The sequence below is a fragment of the Colias croceus genome, chromosome Z (assembly GCF_905220415.1).
Source record: "Colias croceus chromosome Z, ilColCroc2.1".
NCBI classification, from domain to species: domain Eukaryota; kingdom Metazoa; phylum Arthropoda; class Insecta; order Lepidoptera; family Pieridae; genus Colias; species Colias croceus.
Genome location: NC_059568.1, coordinates 16,027,470 through 16,051,700, shown reverse-complemented (window position 1 = coordinate 16,051,700; position 24,231 = coordinate 16,027,470). Strand labels below are relative to the sequence as shown.

Sequence of the window (24,231 nt, the reverse complement as noted above, 5' to 3'; positions counted from 1 at the left end):
AAATCCTAATTTTCAATTAGGTAGGCACCTACGGCCTACCTAGTATATAGACTGTGCTAGTACCTAGGTATTCGATTTGTGTACATAGCGCGAAAATTATGGGGATTAAATTACTGTCGCGTTATTTATTTTTAATTTTATAAGTTGTTTATATTAAAAAGTATTATTTTTTGGGGTATCATCCTTTTAATGAATTCTCTTACGTCCTTTATGTAAGATATTCATTCAAATGAATAAAAATGCCGTATTTTATTCACGTATAGGTTAGATAGTTGAACTAAAAACCAGAGAAAGTCCGCGGTGTGCGGACCTGATAGAGTAGAGAAAGATATCTTGTAATACAGTCGATAAAGTGTAAATTAACGATGGCTGAAGAACGTGTAAAAATGCGAAAGCAACTGGGGTTGTTGGAAGGAGTTGCAATAATATTGGGGATAATATTCGGGAGTGGTATCTTTATTTCGCCGAAGGAAGTTTTGGAGAAAACGGGGTCAGTTTGGGGTGCTTTGTCTGTATGGGCTGCCTGTGGTGTTCTTGCCACTCTTGGTGCTCTTTCTTATGCTGAATTGGGTAAGTTTTATTACAAAAGTATGTGTAGGTACATTACATTACCTATCATGCCTTATGATTTTAGACACGATAAGCTTAAGAGACACGTTATTTCGTGGATTCTGTTTTTGTTTTTTATCTCCAAAGAATTTTTCAAAAAGAGCTATCATTATTGCATGTAAACATTAATCTTCCCTCATTATGCTATTTGGTTACAATACATACAATACATACATGACATAAAATGAATTGTTGCAAACCAAAAATAAAGATCCACTAAAAGAAAAGAAGTAATGAAATCACATGAAATCTAAAAAGAAGCTTTTAGAAGCAATTCAAATAAAACTTTCACATTTTATTAATGTCAAGGATACAACATTGACTTCTTTTGAATAATAATGTAATTTGTATACCAATAATTTAAATTGAATAGGTTGTTTTGTAGACCAAACTTGACAGGTTTGAACCTTATTTGAATGACAATAAAATTGTTGATTTACTCCAAGAGCTCTCTGTCTATTAGACTCATTGCAAAAACAGTATCAGTCAAACATGGGCATTGAGCCTAAACATAGCACAAAATAAGCCTATTTTGTTAACTCCTATGGCTAGTGTAATAGAATGAGCAAACTATAAAATATATATTATATGAAAATGAAAAAAAAAAAAAAACTGAAAGTTGCATAGGTACATTATAACGTTTATGTTTTCTCTACATAAGAACCATCCTCGTACATCAAGGAATATAATAAAAAAAAGAATTATCGAAATCTGTCTACCCGTTCACGTGTGATACCATGACTAAGTGAAAGGGGTTTCATTTTTATATATTTAGATTATGAATTCATAATAAATTAAACAGTTCTCTATGTATATGTTACAGTCAAAACCCTGAACCAGTCAATATCCTTATTGACCGGTCATTAACGTTATTGACTAAGGGCGTCGGTTAATATCCTTATTGACTGGTTTTATCTGATAAAATCAGTTAATAAGGATATTGACTGGCACCCTTAGTCAATATCCTTATTAACTGATTTAAAGAGCAGACATTCAGTCAATATATAGGTTTGAATAGATTTAAACACTTAAATCTTTCTGTAATGGGCAAGTAAAACAATAGCGAGTCGGTTCTGGGTCGTGAGGGTCGCAGTTCAAACCTAACCTAACCTACTGGGTCGAATTTGACACTTAAATCTTTCTGTAATGGGCAAGTAAAACAATAGCGAGTTTTACTTGCCCATTACAGAAAGATTTAAGTGTTAAAATCTATTCAAACCTATATATTGACTGAATATCTGCTCTTTAAATCAGTTAATAAGGATATTGACTAAGGGTGCCGGTCAATATCCTTATTAACTGATTTTATCAGATAAAACCAGTCAATAAGGATATTAACCGACGCCCTTAGTCAATAACGTTAATAACCGTCAATAAGGATATTGACTGGTTCAGGGTTTTGACTGTAGCATATATATTCCACAATTTACTCATGATCAATTACATCAAATAAAACAATGTTCCACAGGCACAGCATTAGCTCAAAGTGGGGGAGACTACCACTACATTAATGAAGCCTTTGGACCCCTTCCCGCTTTTTTATATCTATGGGATGCTAATTTGGTGTTTGTGTAAGTTTCCTGTCAAATAATATTTGTATATGCAGAATTTGATGCATTGATTTTTAAACAACATTACCTAGTACTATAAAAGATGGTCAATGCAAAGTATAGTTTTTTATGAGCAACATATTTAACACAATCGAAAAGTACAATAACCACTTGAGCTCCAATTGTATATTTCAATAATTAGTCAGTTTTTCATATTGTCTACTTCTTATTGCTCAGATTTTAGGATTAACATGCTAACATAAGGCCGTGTACGCGGTCCGTGCGCTGTTTGGCTCAAATATGTGATTTTTCAAACCAGATTGTCCATCAACCACTTATCTTACAAACATATGAATTACTAATAATTTTAGGAAATTTTATTGTCTTTATAGTTAGTTAAGAGTTTTTTTCAATTAATACAGTATTTGTGAATAGCATCAAGATAACTGAGCCGATGATTACTTGATTTCACTTTTAGTGTCAATTTCGAAGCTAAAAATATCTGAAATTGCTGACAGATCTAACACACATTTTTTTTTAACTAACTGAAAAAATCCTTATTAAAATAGTTAGTTAAAAGATTTTTTTATTTTGGACTCCTAACTTACGAAATTAAAATCCGAACAATGTGAAATTTTTTAGAAATTATAGTCGACAAAATGATTATTTTCACCAAGATATTTGACTTAGTTGAATATAATTTATACACATTGCAATAAAAGAACGTATTACTTATAAGATAAAATTTAAAAAATCAACTAAGGTACCTCTATTATTTTTCTACAATTTTTTTTAAAGTACTATATAACACTGCGCGCGACTCGATTAAAATCAGTCGGCAGCGAGCCTTTCCTGAGAGAGGACATGTTGCTCGGCGCTCTCCTGTGGACCTATGCTGTTCATAGTAAAAGGATAGCGCAAGCCGCGATCTATCGTAATAGATCGCGGAGATTTTGACTTGCGTTAAATTGAATAAGCCCTCTTAAAGGTTATTAATTTACTATAATGTATTATTATTCTATTCAATAATACCTATAATTTGAATTAGAATATATTTATAAAATAAAACCTTTTCTTTCAGACCAAGCACAAATGCTATTATGTCAGTAACCTTTGCAAACAATCTGCTCGAACCAATATTTCCAAATTGTCCCATTGATCCACTTTGCCAAAAACTTATAGCAGCTGTCACTATATGTGAGTAATAAAATTGTTTAACAATGAGCCTAAAATTCATAGTACCTATTACATGTTATAATTTCTGTGAAAAAAACTATCAGATTAAAAAAAGCATAATATCTAGAACAGTTCATTTGCTAGTTTTTACTATAATTTAAACATATAATTAAACCAATAATTCCACTCTTTCAGGTTTCCTGACGTTCATAAATGCATATGATGTAAGATTCACAACTCGCATACAGAATGTGTTCATGTTTACAAAAATTGCTGCTCTTGTTATCATTATACTGGGTGGAATTGTATGGATGGCTCAAGGTAATAATTGTTTTATTCAAATAGGGATTTAAATACCTTATTTCTTATGCAAAAATAATATTTTAGATGAGATGATAAATGCATTGAGAAAGCATTGAAATGGTTTCACAATAGTTGTTTTATAGATATTTGGTGAAATATAACATTTCCCTAGATGTTGATGTAGTAAATATTTAAAAAAATTTTATGTGCCCATGCGATTTTTATAAATGCGAAAGTTCACCTGTTACATTTTCATGTTGGAAATATTGTGTAAATTTAGATAAATTTTAACATAGGCCAAAAGCACATCACAAGTGTGATTGTTAAAAATCTTTATGAATATCCCAAGAAAATTTTAGGAAATGTAAAATACCATGGCTGCTTTTCATCGCGAAAATGTAGAAGTGGTTAGAATATGGGTTATTTTGCTTACAAATGCAAAACTATTAAAAATTTACAGGAATAAATTTCTTTTCAGTTTGATACAATAGCAATAACACAATAAAAAGAAAGTTCTATATTAATTATAGTACATCAAAAATTTTCTTAAATAAAAAATAAAAACTTTATTTTGAACAAAGTTGAGCAAAGCGACATATTTTACCCCTAAGCGATTGGGCGTTTTTCCATTACCCGGCCCGGCTCCGGCACGGCAACGACATTGTCGGGGACCGGTACCGGCACCGGGACTTCGTTTTTCCATTGCGCCGGTGTCGATGCCGGTTTACGCCCGGTGAGTAATGAAAAGTTAAAAAAGGACCCTAGAAAATTCTTCAACTATTTTCGCATGACCGAAGAAACATTTAACTATTTGTTGGAGAAAAGCAATGAGAAAAGCGAACAAAAAACCAAATACGAGTCCCTCCGCTCCACGCCCTCCTACCCGCCCCGCGCAGTTACACACTCACACGGCTACAATTCATATAAATATGCAATACATATGCAATTTTGCCAGACCGGCACTAGTGGGAAGCTTGCTACCCCGGCGACGGCGACGGCGCCGGTAGGACTCAATGCCGTGCCGGCGCCGGCGCCGGTAAGTGAAAAAGCGAGCCATATATTTTCATACATTTTTGCTTCCCCGGCAACGGCACGGCGCCGGCGCCGGTGCCTGTGCCGGTGCCGGGCCGGGTAATGGAAAAACGCCCAATGATCTGCTAAAAGGTATATGCCCAACTTTGTGCCATATTTTCCTGGAAATAAAATGTCAATGTTCAAATGTCAAAAAACAATCTCACTGGTCATGTTACACTCATTCATTCAATAGTATTATACATCCAATGTCAATTATTATAGTTTAGTTATGTAAATAATTTTATAGATTAGTTATGTAAATAATTGTAAATATTTTCTAATCTTAACAGATTCTTTAAGTCTTATAAATAGTCTGAAACTTGTAAATCTTAATTTTAAAACTAATAATTATAGTATCTATTTTATTAAGGATTTTGTATAGCGGTTGCATAATAAAGGAGCTACAGTTGTATTTATGTGGGTTCCCTCACATAAAGGTATTCTGGGCAACGAAATAGCGGACAAAACTGCTTATGTAGGGGTCAATGCTATTGACGTCAGAAATGTGATACATGTTCCTATGACTGATTATTATTACGATGTAAATGTTTCGTTAAATAGTATGTGGTTACAATTCTGGACGGAGGATCAGAAATTTAAAGGAAAATGGTATGGAAATATTCAAGAGGATTTACAGAGAAGACCTTGGTATGATGAGCTGGATATAGCTAGTCGTGAGTTTATCACCACAATCAATAGATTAAGATTTGGCCACAATAAAGCACCCGCACACCTTGCAAGACTGAACATAATTAAAAAAGCAATATATGCACTTTCTGTAATAGCGGCAGTACACATGGGGCCAAGGCGTTGGGCCAACGTGTTGGGAAAAAATGAAGGATATCAAGATTCCTGTTCACACATTGGCGTACTGATCATTCTGCATTGGCGCTTCAAAGATGGACGTAGTCCGTAGAAGTTCTTGCAGCCGCGGCAATTTATTTATACAGTGCGTTTATTAATTTATTATTACGTACATGTGCACCAATAACTCTTGAGTGTACTCTGCCGTCTGCGATGATACCATTTTCCAATCTCTATTTTCCTTTTTTTTATTTCTGTATAAATGAAACATTATTAAAAAATATGTTTAGATTTTTTCAAATGTTTAAAATGTGTACATTTTACATTTAATTTAATTTTAAATACCTATAAAACGAAACTTTAATGATTACGGACGGATGTATTGATTGGTGATATTTGATAATATTATTTATGTAATAAAGCAAATTTTGATCAAAATCATGCTCATTGTATATTGTCATTTAATTTTTAAGAACAAGTAACTGTTTCATACTATTTTACTCATTTTTAATATATTCATTTTTTTATCGCAAATGTATGAAAGTGAGTTATGAAAAACATCTAGAATAATATAATACTTAAATAGAAAATAAAACATCTAATTTATTGAGTCATATGGTTTTTATTTTTGTGTAGTTCATGCAATGGATTCCAAATTATTCCTTCATGTCGATACAATTCTACGAATTGTAAAACCTCATTGCTTGTCCACATCGGCGCCGCCATCGCTATCGGAACATGGAAACGTAAATTTCATTGACGCGCAACGATACTGTCTCCACTGACGAGTAACAATAAACTGAACAAGACACCAACGTGTGAACGCTGTTTGCGGAGCGCGCCAAGATCCTTTGAAGTGTGCACAAAAAACCGACAACATTCGGTTGGCCTGCCAATATTGGCGCCAACTAGGTTAATGAAGCCAACATACCGCCAAGTAGCTCTCTACACGTTGGCCCAACCCATTGGCCCAACACGTTGGCCCCATGTGTACTGCCACCCTAATGAGAAGATCGCCGATATGAACCATATTTTCTTCAACTGTCAAAACCATATGTTCATATTTCATAGACTAGTATTGGCAAGTGAAATAGTAGAGTACGTAAGTGATTCCTCCCAAGAAGCTTATATCTTATATTCCTCCCGACGCCAGTTGTGTGATTTGTTAAAAAACAAAAAGTGTTATAGTGCGTTATACAAATACATAAAAAACACTGTGGGAACGATCTAATTACGGACAAATGAAGGAAAAATATCTTGAACATTTGTGATTAAAAATAAGAATTGGCTTAAAGGTCTCGTAACCAGGCCATTAAATATTATAAAAAAAAAGACATATATGTCTGACATAACTGTCAACAAATATGTCAGAATTTTGAAAAGTTTACGTTTAAAATTCGTTATGGTCCGGGAGCCAGAAGCAGATTTTATGACCAAGTTCCTCTCAAACGGTAATTAGTAAAATGCATCAAAGTATAGTATTATGAAGCCTCGTGAACGTCAGCTGGAGCTCGGTTGGGGGGGTGAGCGGTTGTAGCCTCCCACGCACGTAAGAAAAAAAAGTATATTCATTCATTTCCTCTCAGCTAAAAATTTGTCAAATTGTAGCTAACCCAATATCTCAACGAAAAATAATAATCAGCTGGTTACAGCATGGTGTATTATGCGTCAGCTGGTGTCTCGAATATAATGAGACATTAACAAAATCATCGAGATACGTGGAATTCCATCAACATAAGTCCCCGTAAAAGATAAGTATTAACTTTATTAATTATACTAGCTTCCGCCCGCGACTCCGTCCGCGCGGATGTCGGTCTTTGCGTGGATGGTTTCTGGATTTCTCCATTTTGAGTAACTCGGACAATGACATCTTATAAATATCTATTGGACCCAAATACGGCTAGGTCTATAATAATACGCAACGTGTGTTCGCGGTACCTACTACAGAACAACGTCTATGGATAACTGAAAAATTGAGATTTATTTTTTTTCTACGTATTTTTCCAGGATAAAAAGTATCCTATTTTACGCCCAGGATAATAAGGTATAATTATACCAAGTTTCATCGAAATCGAACCGGTAGTTTTCACGTGATGTCTTCACATACAGACAGACAGACAGACAGACAGACAGACAGACAGACAGACAGACAGACAAAAATTTTTTTAATCACATATTTGGGTTTGGTATCGATCCAGTAACACCCCCTGCTAGTTATTTTTTCAATATTTTCAATGTACAGAATTGACCCTTCTACAGATTTATTATATGTATAGATATTATACTATTATTTTTTTAATAATTATAGTTAACTAATGTTTTTAGTGGGTTATTTCATATTTGTTACACTTTTAGGTAGTTATGTGAATTTGATGATATGATAGTTATTTTTAAATGCAGTTAAAATATATTTGTAAAAACATGTTTACCGATGTGGCTGAATGTACGTAGTACCCCGATCATGCGCACAACTAACCACCACCAAGTACCTTATTACTGTCTATATTATGCTAGCGTGTGTTGCTTGAATTTTTAAAAATAACGATAATAATTAAAGATACGTCATTTCATCTCAGATGAAAATTTGTGAGCTGATTGTTAATATACTGATGCGATAAATAAAAAAAAATCAGCTAGCAATAATTCGAGGAAAACCTAGTCAGTTGATGCATATAAATTGGCAATAGATGCTTCTGTCTAACTCCTATGTAATAACTTTCAAAGTATCAGCTGACGGTTTTTCCACCCAGATACAGCCAGCTGACCTATATATATATCCACAGTTACATATAAGCTATCATCAGGTAAATTTTAGTTTGAGAGGAAATCACGGAAAATAATTTTATTTTTTTCATGTTCGAGACACCAGCTGACGTATAATACACCATGTTGTAACCAGCTGATTATTTTTTTTCGTTGAGATATTGGGTTAGCTACAATTTGACAAATTTTTAGCTGAGAGGAAATGAATGAATGTATTTTTTTTTCCTACGTGCGTGGGAGGCTACAACCGCTCACCCCCCCAACCGAGCGCCAGCTGACGTTCACGAGGCTTTATAATACTATACTCTGATGCGTCTGTCGAATTATCTCTTGAGAGGAAATAATTAACCAAATTTGCACCTGGCTCCCTAACCATTAGAACAAACCGTAAACGCGTAACTTTTATTTCTAAAAAATTTACAAAACACTGGTAATTGATGTGTTTTCTCTAGTTTTTCATTGATAACCTCATAATTAATAAATTGCCTTCACATTGATTTGAGATTGTAACAAAACTTAAACATTAAAATGGATGATTTCATAAAAATAGAAAAGATCGGTGAAGGTACTTACGGTGTTGTGTACAAAGGTAAAAACAAAATAACAGGACAGTATGTGGCTATGAAGAAAATAAAATTAGAATCGGAAGACGAAGGTGTACCTTCTACAGCTATAAGAGAAATTTCTTTGCTCAAACAATTGAACCACCCAAATATTGTGAAATTAGAAGATGTTCTCATGGAGATGAATAAGTTGTATTTAATTTTTGAATTTCTTTCCATGGACCTCAAAAAATACATGGATTCATTGGGATCAGGCAAATTCATGGACCCAGGGACCGTGAAGAGCTACTTATACCAGATAAACAGTGCTATCCTGTACTGCCATAAACGTCGCATCCTGCATCGTGATCTCAAGCCACAAAACTTGCTCATTGACAAGACTGGTATTATTAAGGTAGCGGACTTTGGTCTGGGGCGTACATTCGGCGTGCCGGTGCAAGTGTACACGCACGAAGTAGTCACGCTGTGGTACAGAGCTCCCGAAGTGCTGCTCGGGGTACAGAAATATTCCTGTCCCATTGACATGTGGTCCATTGGGTGTATCTTCTCGGAGATGTCCTCCAAGAAACCACTGTTCCCGGGTGACTCGGAAATTGGTCAACTCTTCCGTATTTTCAGAATGCTAAGGACTCCGACAGAAAAAATTTGGCCGGGAGTTTCATCTCTGCCTGATTACAAGTCCACTTTCCCCAACTGGACAACATTCAAACTTCATAATCATGTACAAAACCTTGACAAAGTGGGCATGGATCTGCTCCAAAAGATGCTCGTCTACAACCCGTGCAGGCGCATCACAGCGCGAGACGCAAAGCGACACCGCTACTTCAGAGACGTGACTCTGCCCCCCGGCCTCACGGTGAACGAGGCTTATGTGAAGCAAGCGGGAACCATTGGCCACTGTGTGATGTAGTGTTAAAGTGAAGTGTAGTGCCTGTGTGATGTGACCAGTATGCTAGAGTACAGTTGGGGACTGTGAAGAATTTATTATGTTAATCTGGTGTGAATGAATTTATTATGTTAATATATCTTAACTATCTCTGTTGCTCCTGTGTAAAAATATGGTCAGTCTGGTTTAAACTATCCTTGACGCTCAGGTTTACATAAATATGGTATATAATATCATTTATATGCAATACATGTCAACAAGCAAGCGACAGTGAAGTCTAGGTTAAGTTCAAATGATCTAAATTATCTCCGCAAGGATAGGTTAGACTGGTTATGTAGGAAATTCTTTTCAGTTTGCAAACTTATTTTAGTGGAATAGTAAAACGGGGAATGCGATAATGTATCGTGAGTGATTGTGAATGCATATGGTTAACCCTTAATAAGCCATGGGGAGGTATAATAAAAAAAAATCAAATGATCAATCATAGTTGTACATACATTAAAAATAACTAAAAACAACTTCAAAAAAAGAAAAGTAAAATGTAAAAAAGATTTGATATCATTAATTACTGCATATTATTTAGATGTGCTATTTACTAAATAGAATAGAAACTTTCTAGTTTTGATATTGGTCATTTGTATAGTACATAATATCGATACCTCAGTTCCAAAGTGTAACAATTCAGAAACAGGTATTCATGAGATAATTAGAAAACTTAATGACTATTGAAACTTTTATTAATTTATTCTTTTATAGTTATTTCGATATTCTAAAATATATTATTTTTATGAAAGGTCTAGGTAGGAACTAGTATTTAGAGTTTCACCAAGTTTTCACAGTTTTTCTTTAATTGTTACTGTTTGGAACTAAATTTTATTTCATTCTAGAGAAAGTTATTCCAAGTTATCCACTTTTGTATATAAATATTTAATAATCTTTATAGTAAATTTGAAATAAAACAATCATAATTGAAATCAAAATGTTGTTTTAATTACTTAATAATTAAAAGAAATAGATTTTTTTAATCTGAGTCATCTTCCGGAGTTCTTTCTTCAGATACTGTAGGTAGATTTTCATAAAAGTTCCAATGAGCTTGTGGAATTGCTCCTGATTTGCATAAATCTAATAAGTCCTTTTTCTTCAATTTTGAAATACCTGGTGGATTGTTGTATGCTGGTTTTAACTCTGTAATTGTTGCTTGTTGCCTTCTCGTCCTTCTATCAACATCAATTACTTTGAATTCATCATCAAAGAAAGACATTTTGTAAAATATCTTGTTAGGTTCATTTTTTTTAGTTGAACAATGTGTACATTACTACATTTAACAGCTTCTCCTTGACTGTTTTTGTGAAATTATCTGTGTTTTTGACAAGAGATTTATAGTCTAAGATCCCGCTATACAACGACCTTCACCGAGATGCTTATTTAATGAGACGTATTTTTTATGTTATTAAATATGCCAATAAATATATCCTTTATGGGTTGCCTAACAAATTTCAGCCCAGAGTATTTTTAATTAATAATTTAAAAAAAAATTTTTTTAAACATTGCACCGGTGTGATTATTAAATAAATTTGATACCAATCGAAAGTTTGAAGCCCATAGAATATGCAAACGTTAGGTTGCCTATTTTTTTCAGGTCACAACCACGGGTTGCCAGGTGTAAACAGGTAAATCTATACTAGCATTTTGCTACGGTCTGATTATTGAATCAAACTTAGATAAAATGAAAGATTATTTCATAAGGAACACGGTGGTATAGGGTTGCCTGCGAAAAATCAGTCCCGAATTATACGGTTATTTTATACGGTTGTCGAATTTTAAATAATAAAAAAAAAAAGAAACTAATTATGAATGTCATCACGAAGAGGCACATACAAGGATTATTTTTCATGTTTCTAAAGCGGAACCAGGCTCAAGAGTTTTAATTAAAGCCTCTGATACTGACGTTTTGATTATTTTGTTAGGAAATATGCACAAACTTATCGGATCAGAAATTTGGCTTGCCAAAAAGAGTAATAATCAAACTGTTGATTGTATTAATTGCACCGATTTAGCGTTGGAGTTAGGAATTAAATTATGCCAAAGTCTTCCAGCATTCCATGCATTTACAGGTTGCGATTACACGGCAGCATTTTACAACAAAGGGAAAGTAAAACCTTTTCAGCAATTTTCAAAAAATGAAAAATATCAAACAGTTTTTGCGTCATTAACAGATGCTGCTGATATTTTCGTTGATGAAAAAATTAAGACTGTTCAAGAATTCACGTCTAGTAGTTATGTATCTATCGATCAGGAACTGTAACAGTGTGAATGATGCGAGACATCGCATTTTTTTTAAGAATTACTCTACAAAAGAAGACAGCGAGCACTTTTAAAAAAAAATAAAAGGCTTCGACTCCAGTTCCATACCACAATGCTGGATATCATTAACTCAGAAAATTTTACGAACTATTTTCGTAAATTCCATGTGGCTTAATGCAACGGATCCAATATGCGTGCAACTTCAGCCTGAGAACTGCGGTTGGTTCTTAGATGAATATTTAAAACCAGTAGAATACATTGGGGATCATACACCTTTAAAAATAGAACATAAAGACATTGTCGAAAAAACTGAAACGGGGAGTGATGACGAAGAAGATTCAGAAGTTGGAGATCACAGTTATATGTCCGATGACTCGGAACCTGAATAATTTTTAAAAATTTTGTATTTTAAATTTTTTTCAATAAACAGAATCTTTTAATTGTTGTTTTTTATTTCGGCTCCCAATAATAAAGATAAAATTTGCCAGATAAGTAGGTAATATGTATGTTTTACTCTTACAGTCTTTTTTACTAAAGATGTGTATATACTTTAGTGTCACATAAACAATAAACATAGATAAATAATTAATTGATTAAATAACTATTTCCGTATATTAATAATTAACTACTCCAAAATAATGCACAGCATATACGAGTCTATCGCTATCCTTTTCATTTCCAAGCACAAATAGCATGCGCACTCTCCTTCTTTAATGACTTTAAACTGAGCTTTAAACAGCTGCTACGCTGCGTCCTTTTCTACCGCATGGGATGGTTGGTCTGGGACCTCTCTGTCACACACATTCACTCGCAGCGATATTTTATTATTTAAAATTCGACAACCGTAATTCGGGACTGATTTTTCGCAGGCAACCCTATACCACCGTGTTCCTTATGAAATAATCTTTCATTTTATCTAAGTTTGATTCAATCACAGAACAGTAAGAACATAATAGAAGTGCTATAATGTCATCATTAGTATGAAAACCAGTGTCGCCAAACCCACACATTTATACCGATAGTTATACAGTACACTACAAGTAAACTATGCCTTTGATTGGACAGCTTAATTTGACTAAAAACTGACTTAGGTTATAAATTCAGCATTTCAATATGTACCCTAACGAACCAAGTTACGGTTTATTTTAGTATAACATCCCTAGGTATATTAGCTGTTTTGTTTCTCTTTGCTCAGAAATTCCAAATTCGAAAACATTCAGCTATTCCACAACAGATGGCGTTGGTTTTCAATACATATAACTTTGAACCTCTACACATAAAGATAAGGTTGAAATTTGTGTCACTCTAAATTAATGACATTAACTTGACATTAACCTGATGCTATGCTCTAAGGGATGTCAGCCTTATTATCGATAATTCACAAATAAATATATTTTTGTGCATTTTTTTTTCTTTCTATTATATGAGTATAGGATAATGTGTCACATTTTGGAGTATGTTTATTACTACTAAGTACGTCTTTTCATATTATTATATTTAAATAAAAAACGGAATAGAATAGTATAAATCTATATTTACAAAACAAACAGAAAATATGCATTATTTTAAATCTTGGAACTGCCGTAGGTTTGATGTATCGGTGGCCTTTGTTAGACTGCTTATTGCTGTTCGGCATCCAGTTAACTCGTCACGTTGCATTTATTATCCATTTCTCTTTTAAATTAGGCTCTTTCGAAAATCTATAAATAAATAGGACGAATGAAAGCTAAGGAAAAATAGAATAAAATTTAATATTTAAAATGTTTGTCTTTTCTAAAGTATCGATACTGTCGATATGCGCCACATGCATCACTAATCCGATATTCGTTTGTTTATTTCAATAATATTCCAGAAAGTCTTGTTTGCTGTTCAATCCATATTAGTACTTATTTCTTATGGACTAAGGTTCATTTTGACTTAATATTTTTATAAATTTTTGACAAATTACGACAAGCGAAGTTGTAACATAAAATATATTTAAAATAAATTAAAATAAGACTTACCGATGGTATGAAATGCCTCGATTGCTGATATTATTTCGTCTGCTATCATTTTTCCACTCTAATACCGAACAACACGCTCTAAATAATGAATAAATATGGAAATAAGGTTTGACAGTTGACAACCGACTCGAATATTTTTCTGCGCACAACTGAGAGCGAGTTAGGTGATCTTACCTTACTAGTGACACGTGGGCCACGCCCACATCGCACTTCTATTATGTTCACTGTTCTGTGGATTCAATAATCAGACCGTAGCAAAATGCTAGTATAGATTTACCCGTAGTTCATTCTCCCTCTACGGATTTACCTGTTTACACCTGGCAACCCGTGGCTGTGACCGGAAAAAAATAGGCAACCTAACGTTTGCATATTCTATGGGCTTCAAACTTTCGATTGGTATGAAATTTATTTAATAATCACACCGGTGCAATGTTTAAAAAATATTTTTTTTTAAATTATTAATTAAAAATACTCTGGACTGAAATTTGTTAGGCAACCCTTATAGGATATAATTATTTATTGGCATATTTAATAACATAACAAGTGATAACTGCGTTAAAAACAACCGACTTCAAACTTGCACTTGCAAAATTTACAAATACCTACAGACAAAAATGCTCATAAAATAAAAACTACTGGGCCTATCCGAATAAAATTTTTATGGGACCAATTCGACACCATCCCGCATCGAACAAAAAAAGAATCACGTAAATCGGTTCAGAAACCTCGGAGTAATCGGTGTACATACATAAAAAAAAATATATATACCGGCCGAATTGATAACCTCCTCCTTTTTTTTGAAGTCGGTTAAAAAATACGTCTGATTAAATAAGCATCTCGGTGAAGGTCGTTGTATAGCGGGATCCTATACTATTTAAGGTCGTTCCCTGAGCGAGTGACCTTGAGCATTCACACTTCTTTCCCGAACCACAGCTATCCGCCGCTTCTACAATACTTCGCAAATAATTCTTGCGCCACCTAACGCGCATCCGCGTGAACTGTTTCAAATACAAGTAAAATTCACAGAGCTCAGAAGTAACAGACATGGCATACAATTAAAATATTTTTTATAGAAAAAAATTATAATGGTGCATACACATAATTTTGGACTTTACCAATTCAGAGTTAAATTATAGTCATATGGATGAATTTTATATTAAATTTTTAAAATGAATCAAAATTGATGGTACTCTGTAATGATCATCATTCGGTGATATTTTTATATTTCTTTAAAACTAGATACACAATCCCATTCAAATGTTCTACAAAAACTGTCGCCAAATGGTTTGAACTTTGAAGGACTTCAAGTTGAAATAAATATACATGAATGTAAATAAAACCTTAAATACACCAACTTTTATACATAAATACATAAACCTTTAATAGTATGTATATTCAACCAACTTAAAAAAGTGTGAGTGTTTTATAAAACCCCTAGGAATTGTATGCAATATCGAAGCTTTTTAAGAAACGCATAAAATACTTTTTTAAGAATTTTCATACATATTATGTTACCGGCAATGTATTAAATCCGGCATTGTATACAATTCTTAGAAAATGTATGTTATTCCGAGAAACGGTCGGAATGAAATAAATATTATTATATTCGTCACATTACTAACCTACAAGATGGCGCCGAGAAAAATTTTATATCTTTTTGTCATTGGTGTCATTTTCATGGTTTTTGGGGTACCATTAACCAATATGAGGTCAAAATTAAAATTCAAGATTGCGCCGACGATAATTTACATCTTTTTGTCGTGGGTGTCTTTTTCATGGTTATTGGGGTAGGTTTTAACCAATATGAGGTCAAAACTAAAATTCAAGATTGCGCCGACGATAATTTAAATCTTTTTGTCATGGGTGTCATTTTCATGATTTTTGGGGTAGGTTTTAACCAATATGAGGTCAAAACTAAAATTCAAGATGGCGCCGACGAAAATTTTACATCTTTTTGTCATGGGTGTCATTTTCATGGTTTTTGGGGTACCTATTAACCAATATGAGGTCAAAATTAAAATTCAAGATGGCGCCGACTAAAATTTTACATCTTTTTGTCATTGGTGTCATTTTCAAGAATTCGACTATATAGCTTGTATTTGTTATTTTGTTTTAGTTTACTTTAAAGGTAATTTCGCTTCCAAGGCCTTGTTTTATGTATCAAAAACAAGATCTATCACGAAAGCGAATTTTGTGATATTATTTGAGCCACGGCGTAAATTATACTCAAATTTGCTATATAGTCGAATCCTATATATTACGGGAGAAATCAATTTTAAAGAGCATTTATTATTGAAATACATATAGTTTTGACCTCATATTGGTTAATAGGAACCCCAAAAACCATGAAAATGACACCCATAGCAAAAAGATGTAAAATTTTGGTCGGCGACATCTTGGATTTTAGTTTTGACCTCATATTGGTTAATAGCTAACCCAAAAACCATGAAAATGACACCCATGACAAAAAGATGTAAAATTTTCGTCGGCGCCATCTTGAATTTTAGTTTTGACCTCATATTGGTTTATACCTACCCCGAAAACCATGAAAATGACACCCATGACAAAAAGATGTAAAATTTTTCTCGGCGCCATCTTGGATTTTAGTTTTGACCTCATATTGGTTAATAGGTACCCCAAAAACCATGAAAATGACACCCATGACAAAAAGATGTAAAATTTTTCTCGGCGCCATCTTGGATTTTAGTTTTGACCTCATATTGGTTAATAGGTACCCCAAAAACCATGAAAATGACACCCATGACAAAGAGATGTAAAATTTTCGTCGGCGCCATCTTGAATTTTAGTTTTGACCTCATATTGGTTTATACCTACCCCGAAAACCATAAAAATGACACCCATGACAAAAAGATGTAAAATTTTCGTCGGCGCCATCTTGAATTTTAATTTTGACCTTATATTGGTTAATAGGTACCCCAAAAACCATGAAAATGACACCCATGACAAAAAGATGTAAAATTTTTCTCGGCGCCATCTTGGATTTTAGTTTTGACCTCATATTGGGTAATAGCTACCGCAAAAACCATGAAAATGACACCCATGACAAAAAGTAGTATACTTAAAACTTAAAATGTTGTTTGTCTAATCCTAATACCTCACTAAAAAATTTAAAAAGTAAAATGTGATTTATTGCATAAATTAATAAATTTATAATAATTTTTATAAAATATTTTCGATTATTAAAAAAATTATATTTATAAAGCATTTGAATGTTTTAAAAACTAAATATCATAATTATATAATAATATATTATAATAACTAAAGCTCATTGACCAGTTATTACATTATTGATGATTTCTAAAATCTCACTATAAATTAATAGTTGTAGCGTCTATTCCTCGCTCATTGTTTGATATTCGTAGATTCGAATAAACATGGGTCACGTGATTGTCATGTGACGCTCACGGCGACAAACGACACAAGCTTCACCCTCGAGACCTAGCGGCCGACTGAATCTCCCATACAAGCGCAAGAGATATAGTTGCGAATACGCCCAAAATTTTGAATAAAATGTTTATAAAATCTAGTTTAGGTCCTATCCAAAAAAAATTCTTACCATTATTTTCGTAATGAAATTGCCTATCCAATAGTGTAAATACCAAATCAAAAGAATCATTAGTTTAAGAGGAGATACACGGTATACATAATTATTTCTAATTTCTGGGATTTCTTTGGGAGGAGATTAATAAAACTTTAAATCAATAAAATAAAAAAATACTTTTACCATTTTTGAGCCAAGAATATGTAGAAATTTAATGTATTTTTATTTAGTTGATATATCTTTTGGATAAGAAGGAGATAGCTCCAGAAAACAGTACAAAAAACGGCTAGAGCTGGGTTTTACTCTATTCCGCGCCTTAATGTTTAAAAAATCAAGAAACTCGTTGGTAATGTAGGGTTTACCATTCTTTTTGGCTAGATTGATTATTGGGGTTAGCTGTTTTGGAACATACAAGGGCCCACCCTTTAAGGATCTTTTTTTCTCGCGTTCTATCAGGGCATGCATAGCATCCCCCTCATTTTGTGTATGTCCTACCACAAAAAACTTGTGGGTTATTGACTCAATTTGTGTGTTCTTGACAACATAAGAATAAAGTGCCCACATAAACTTATACTTATTTTGACCTGGGCAATTGTCGGAGTAGAATATGACATCCTTGGCAGTAACATGATCCCTTAGGTACTTCATTAAACAACTGCCTATCTCACTCACACCTCTATTGGCAAACGTAATGGCATTTGGCATCGCCTGTGCGTGACTTTTGCCAAGCAAACGAAAGGCGATGTTTAAACATCTACGCGCTAGATGTCATGCTTGGCAAAAGTCACGCACACTACTGTAAAAGTGTCGAATTTTGCCGGTATTTCACTGTTGTTTTTCTAAGTAAATAATGTAAGTTATTGATTAAAAAGGTCGATCGCGGACACATTTCATTGTATAGAAGTGATAAAATGATTAGTTTTAAAGAAAGAGTGTCTGTGTTAAGTGTTTAGTCGTGTGCAAAAATGTATGGAGGGACGGGCGGAACATTCACCTTAACATTTTGAGATGTCTAGCAGGTGTAGCATGGGGTGCTGATCCCAAAATACTTTCAATTTTATATAAATCCATAGTCAGAAGTCATTTTGATTATAGTTCTTTGGCATATTTAAATAGCACTCATACTCATAAACTGGATATAATACAGAACAAAGCTTTGAGGATCATATCAGGGGCAATGTGTTCGACTCCCATAAGGGCCATGGAAGTTGAAACAAATATTATGCCTCTGTTATTGAGACGAATCAAACTTGCAAAAAGATATTGTTTAAAACTACTATCATCAAATAATCTCCTTATTATAAATAAAATCACCTCACCTCATTTAATAAGCACAGATGGTTCACTGACTTCACCTATGGGCGTTTTTCCATTACCCGGCCCGGCTCCGGCACGGCAACGGCATGGTCGGGGACCGGTACCGGCACCGGGACTTCGTTTTTCCATTGCGCCGGTGTCGATGCCGGTTTACGCCCGGTGAGTGGTACAGTACTGATATGACAATTCATATAAATATGCAATACATATGCAATTTTGCCGGCCGGCACAAGTGGGAAGCTTGCTACCCCGGCGACGGCGACGGCGCCGGCAGGACTCAATGCCGTGCCGGCGCCGGCGCCGGTAAATGAAAAAGCGAGCCATACATTTTCATACATTTTTGCTTCCCCGGCAACGGCACGGCGCCGGGCCGGGCCGGGTAATGGAAAAACGCCCATTATTATTCAGTGTAAATTTATTGTTTTTGTCTAACACAAGTTATACATATGAATAGTTTTATGTAGCAAAATTCAATAAAGACTTATTTAATTGCTTGCGTTTTACATAGTAAAATTACTTTCACATATTTTTAATAACATTATTTGTGTGATTTAGGTGGTGTGGAACATTTTGAAGATGGTTGGGCGGGCACAAAGACTTCTGTCAGTGATTGGTCTGTTGCATTTTATTCTGGAATATTCTCGTATTCTGGCTGGTAAGTTTTATTTATTTATTTTTTATATGTTTTCTTAATATAGAAAAAAGAAACACTTGAAGAAATTCAGTAGATATACTATTTAATTCTCAATTGGCGAAATGTTTTAAGGTCTAAGAATAATAATATAATAGCATGTATTTAAATTTGGTCCAAATTGATCTGGTCAGGAAATAACATAGGTACAATTAAACAAATTAAACACAATATTTATATTTGGATACACATGTTATAATGTTTTAATAATAGATGAAAATGAAACAATGTTCTACTTAGTTACTTTGTACGCAATATAAATTAAAATCAGAAACAAAAATTTATTTATTTCGCAAAGACCTAAATTAACATATCCTACACTGCATGTACATAATTGAAAGTCTCAAAAAGAATCTTAAAAAGAAAGGGAAATAAAAACATTTCTTTAACAGGAATTACCTCAACTTTATGACAGAGGAATTGCGAGAGCCATTCGTGAATCTCCCAAGAGCTATCTATATATCTCTGCCGCTAGTTACTGGGATATATCTTTTGGCAAATGTGTCGTATCTTGCAGTGTTGGGGCCCAATGGTGTGAGGGCCACTGAGGCTATTGCTGTTGTAAGTATTTATTGAATGTTCTTGCAATGCATCTTGATATATTTTACGATCTATTTACTTCAAATCAAGGCTTTGATTGCTATGTAATAAAGAGCCACTTTGCTATTCTAAACTATTACTATTTATTGTATCAAATTCCATTTTGATCTATGTGGGATACACATTTTAATTGTTCATATTATAACAGTTGAATTACCATTTATACCTGATGGATTACATTTCACTTCTACTATTTCTTACATCTACTGTATAAAAATAAGTCGGGTTTTCCTTCTTGACGCTATAACTCCAGAATGCACAAACCAATTTCCACGGTATTGCATTCGTTGGAAAGGTCTCGGGCTCCATGAAAGCAAAGCAAAGGTGTTTCTGGCGGCGAAACGGAGTTTGCCCGGTTTGCTAGTCGACTATAACCATAACCATAAACTATTAAATACTGCCTAGCTAAATAATATACCTTTTCCAGGACTTTGCAGTAGCCGCCCTGGGCTGGTTGAAATGGGCCATGCCCACTCTAGTAGCCATAGCCATACTTGGCGGTCTCTCTGTGCACATTATGACGTCATCGCGCATGTGTTTCGCGGGTGCGAGGAATGGACATATGCCGGAATTGTTGGCGCATATAAATGTTAAGTGCATGTCGCCTATGCCATCACTTGTATTCTTGGTGAGTTTAAAGAGTGAAGTGATTTTGAAGTGCTCAGTTTATTTATTAATCAGTCAGTGTAAATCTCTTTTATAAGCTTTTTAGGGTATTTTATTTCATTTTATTTTTTTGGTATGTATAATTATAAAATATTTGTTTCAGATGCTGATATCGCTCATAATGCTGATTCCCAGCAATCTCACATCGCTGATAACATACTGCACTGTGGTGGAATCATTTTTCACTCTTCTCAGTTGCAGCGCTGTGTTGTGGCTCAGATATAAGAAACCTCATCTTGCTAGACCTATAAAGGTAAACTAGGATGGCTAAAAGCATTTTATTATTGAATTTTAAAGAATTATTTTTTGTTTTATTATTTATTTAAAATAGAGTACCAAGTCATAAATACTTGAAAACTGTAAGTTATAAAACTTAACTCAATTTCTTTTTCTTATCCGTTCATTATTCAAAATAGATTTTACCAATTTTAATTCACCCATTTTAAGCTATTCCAAGTATTAAATTTTTTCCAGGTCTCCCTGTGGATGCCGATAGTGTTCGTGGTGGTGCTGCTGGTGCTGATGATAGTGCCGATAGTGAGCGAGCCGGTGGCGGTGATAGCGGGCGCGCTGATCACGCTCGCCGGAGTTCCGGTGTACCTGCTGCTGGTGCGCGCGCAGCCCGCGGCCGTCGCGGCGCTGTCCAGTGAGTGTGCTCCTACCACAAAGCAGATGCAAAGAAGAGATTTTTTTATTTTTATTTTTTACTAGCTTTCCGCTCGCGGCTTCGCCCGCGCAGTCAAAGAAAAACCCGCATAGTTCCCGTTCCGGTGGGATTTCCGGGATTGCGTCTTTTCCCGGGATAAAAAGTAGCCTATGTCCGTTCTCGACTATCAAAATATCTCCATACCAAATTTCATGAAAATTGGTTCAGTAGTTTAGGCGTGATTGAGTAACAGACAGACAGACAGAGTTACTTTCGCATTTATAATATTAGTATGGATTTTATTTGTATAAGAACAAAACTCAACATAAGTCTTAATAATAAATATTTCAGGACAATTTTCACACACCATACAATCTGATACCATACTAAGCCTTCGCTTGTGTTATGGAAACCAGATGGCTGATAAACAAACATATATAATCTATACATATAATAAATCTGTAGAAGGGTCAATTCTGTACATTGAAAATATTGAAAAAATAAATAGCAGGGGGTGTTACTGGATCGATACCAAACCCAAATATGTGATTAAAAAAATTTTTGTCTGTCTGTCTGTCTGTCTGTCTGTATGTTCAGGCATCACGTGAAAACTAACGGTTCGATTTCGATGAAACTTGGTATAATTATACTTTATTATCCTGGGCATAAAATAGGATACTTTTTATCCCGGAAAAATACGTAGAAAAAAAAAATCTTAACTTTTCTTAATTTTTCCGCGCGGACGGAGTCGCGGGCGGAAGCTTAGCTTAAGCTTAGCTTATATAGATAATTAACACCTAGATACAGAGCAAAAATCTATGTTCATAATACAAATATTTGCCCCGGGTGGGAATCGAACCCACGACCTCTGGCTTGGAAGGCAGGGCCACTGCCAACCAAGCCAACCGGTCAGTCAAAACATGTTTTCATATAAATAGTACTAAAATTAACAACAATACACAACATATTCTATTATTAAAAAAAAGAAAAACAACATAGTAAAACTTGTCATTGGCCGCTGAATGAAATTAGCTGCCCGCTGACTGCGCCAGCAGGCTTATGCGCGTGCCACAGCGTTCTCTACGTAACCCTGTACAAACAAACAAAAAAATCATTACAACATTAATATAAAAATATAATATATTCATAATCTGTTCACAGCTAAATTCACACACGGCTGTCAGAAGTTATTCCTGTCGGCGGTTGAAGACAAGGAGGAGTGAATCTTATGTATGTACAAATTAGGTATATTTTTCAACGAATCTATCAATTACTAATTATTATTTTTGTAAACATCACAAGGCACTTGTCCCACTGTCAAATAGTGTTGATTTTTTAAAGTTATACTTAATAGTTTATACTTAAGGTATTCCGTATTTTAAAAATATATAATTATTTATTAGTTCCGCTCAAAATATTAGATATTTTCTTAGATTTACTTAATTTTTTCTCTATTAAAAATATGTATTACATAATTTAAATGTGTACTGGATTTATTATTAGTATTGGTATTTTAATAAATGGCGCACTTAGTGAACAGTTTACTCAACAATATAATAATATAGAGAAATCTATCAATGAAACAGATGTGAAATGAAAAGACAAGGAAAAATAGTATTTAATGCCAATTTCACACTTGTCATATCAATAATTTTACATTGTAGTTGTTTAGCTTTTTGGAACCATCCCAGCACAGAATATGTGTACTTAACTTGCCAAGAAGTTGTCAACGTAATGACATTGTAAGAAGACTGCAATTTTTGGTCAATTGCTTATAAAATTGGCACCTATAGAGATTTTGTTCATGAATCAGGTTTATGTATTTAAATATATCGATGGCTTGTTTGGTTCATGCTCTAGTATTCGTTTATCTGTATATTTTTATTTCAAACATAATTTATTATTTTTGGTTGATAACTACGCGTTCTCACATAGTTTTTATTTTCTGCTTAGAAATAAAAAATTTTGTGTTTTTTTATTTTGATGAAATGTTTTTCAGTTTTATTTTTTTTAGTACTGAATAAGTCTTATTTTGAGAAAATTAGTCGATTGGCAATAGTGGGATAAGTGCTTATATTAATCTACTTTGATATTACAATCTCATATGTTTGTTAGTTTGTTGTATTGTTATTATTATTGAATGGAAATGTGTATTTATAGTAATATGTTATAGTTATAGTACTATAGATTAGTAATTTTTAAACATTTTATGTTGTTTGCAGTTTATTGAAGTATCTTTTGTGATTCTTCAATGAACTTGTTGATTTGTTGATTTTTAAAGTATTGTAACAAACAATATGTACAAAGAATAATTATTATGAATGAATCTAATCAATTAGTTTTCTATTAACATTGCTGAGACAATATTATTGTATGTGTTAATACTTAAATTATTAACTACGATTGTAGTGTGTGCATATACAGAGTAATGTGTATACAGAGTGTTTAAGTATGTAATTACAAAAATAATATATTTTGGAATATTTAAAGAATATTCGAATTGTACGTATTTTACTTATTATATCATAAATATTATGTATCTCTGTGTTCTATACACAACTGACTTTGTCACGACTGTTTAAAAGAGGCTTAAATTAACTTTTGTATTAAGTAATAAATTATTATTTATTTATAAATTCAGGTTTATAAGTGTAAATTTTGACAATACATCAAGGAAGAACACACAAAACTTGTATATATATATATATATATAT

At 33.7% G+C, this 24,231-nt stretch overlaps 2 protein-coding genes across 2 annotated transcripts; both read left to right on the top strand.

The window, feature by feature from the left end:
• The first annotated feature begins 62 nt into the window (after positions 1-62).
• On the top strand, positions 63-22,930 carry LOC123704985 (Y+L amino acid transporter 2). Its single transcript, XM_045653521.1, has 10 exons — positions 63-570; positions 2,078-2,180; positions 3,241-3,356; positions 3,531-3,656; positions 19,470-19,569; positions 19,998-20,166; positions 20,633-20,833; positions 20,975-21,124; positions 21,346-21,517; positions 22,679-22,930. The coding sequence occupies exons 1-10, from the start codon at positions 366-368 to the stop codon at positions 22,738-22,740; spliced, it is 1,404 nt and encodes a 467-aa protein (XP_045509477.1). The 5' UTR covers positions 63-365; the 3' UTR covers positions 22,741-22,930.
• LOC123704988 (cyclin-dependent kinase 1-like) lies at positions 8,671-10,708 on the top strand. The gene has a single exon (XM_045653526.1). The coding sequence runs from the start codon at positions 8,808-8,810 to the stop codon at positions 9,750-9,752; it is 945 nt and encodes a 314-aa protein (XP_045509482.1). The 5' UTR covers positions 8,671-8,807; the 3' UTR covers positions 9,753-10,708.
• Positions 22,931-24,231: the final 1,301 nt, after the last annotated feature.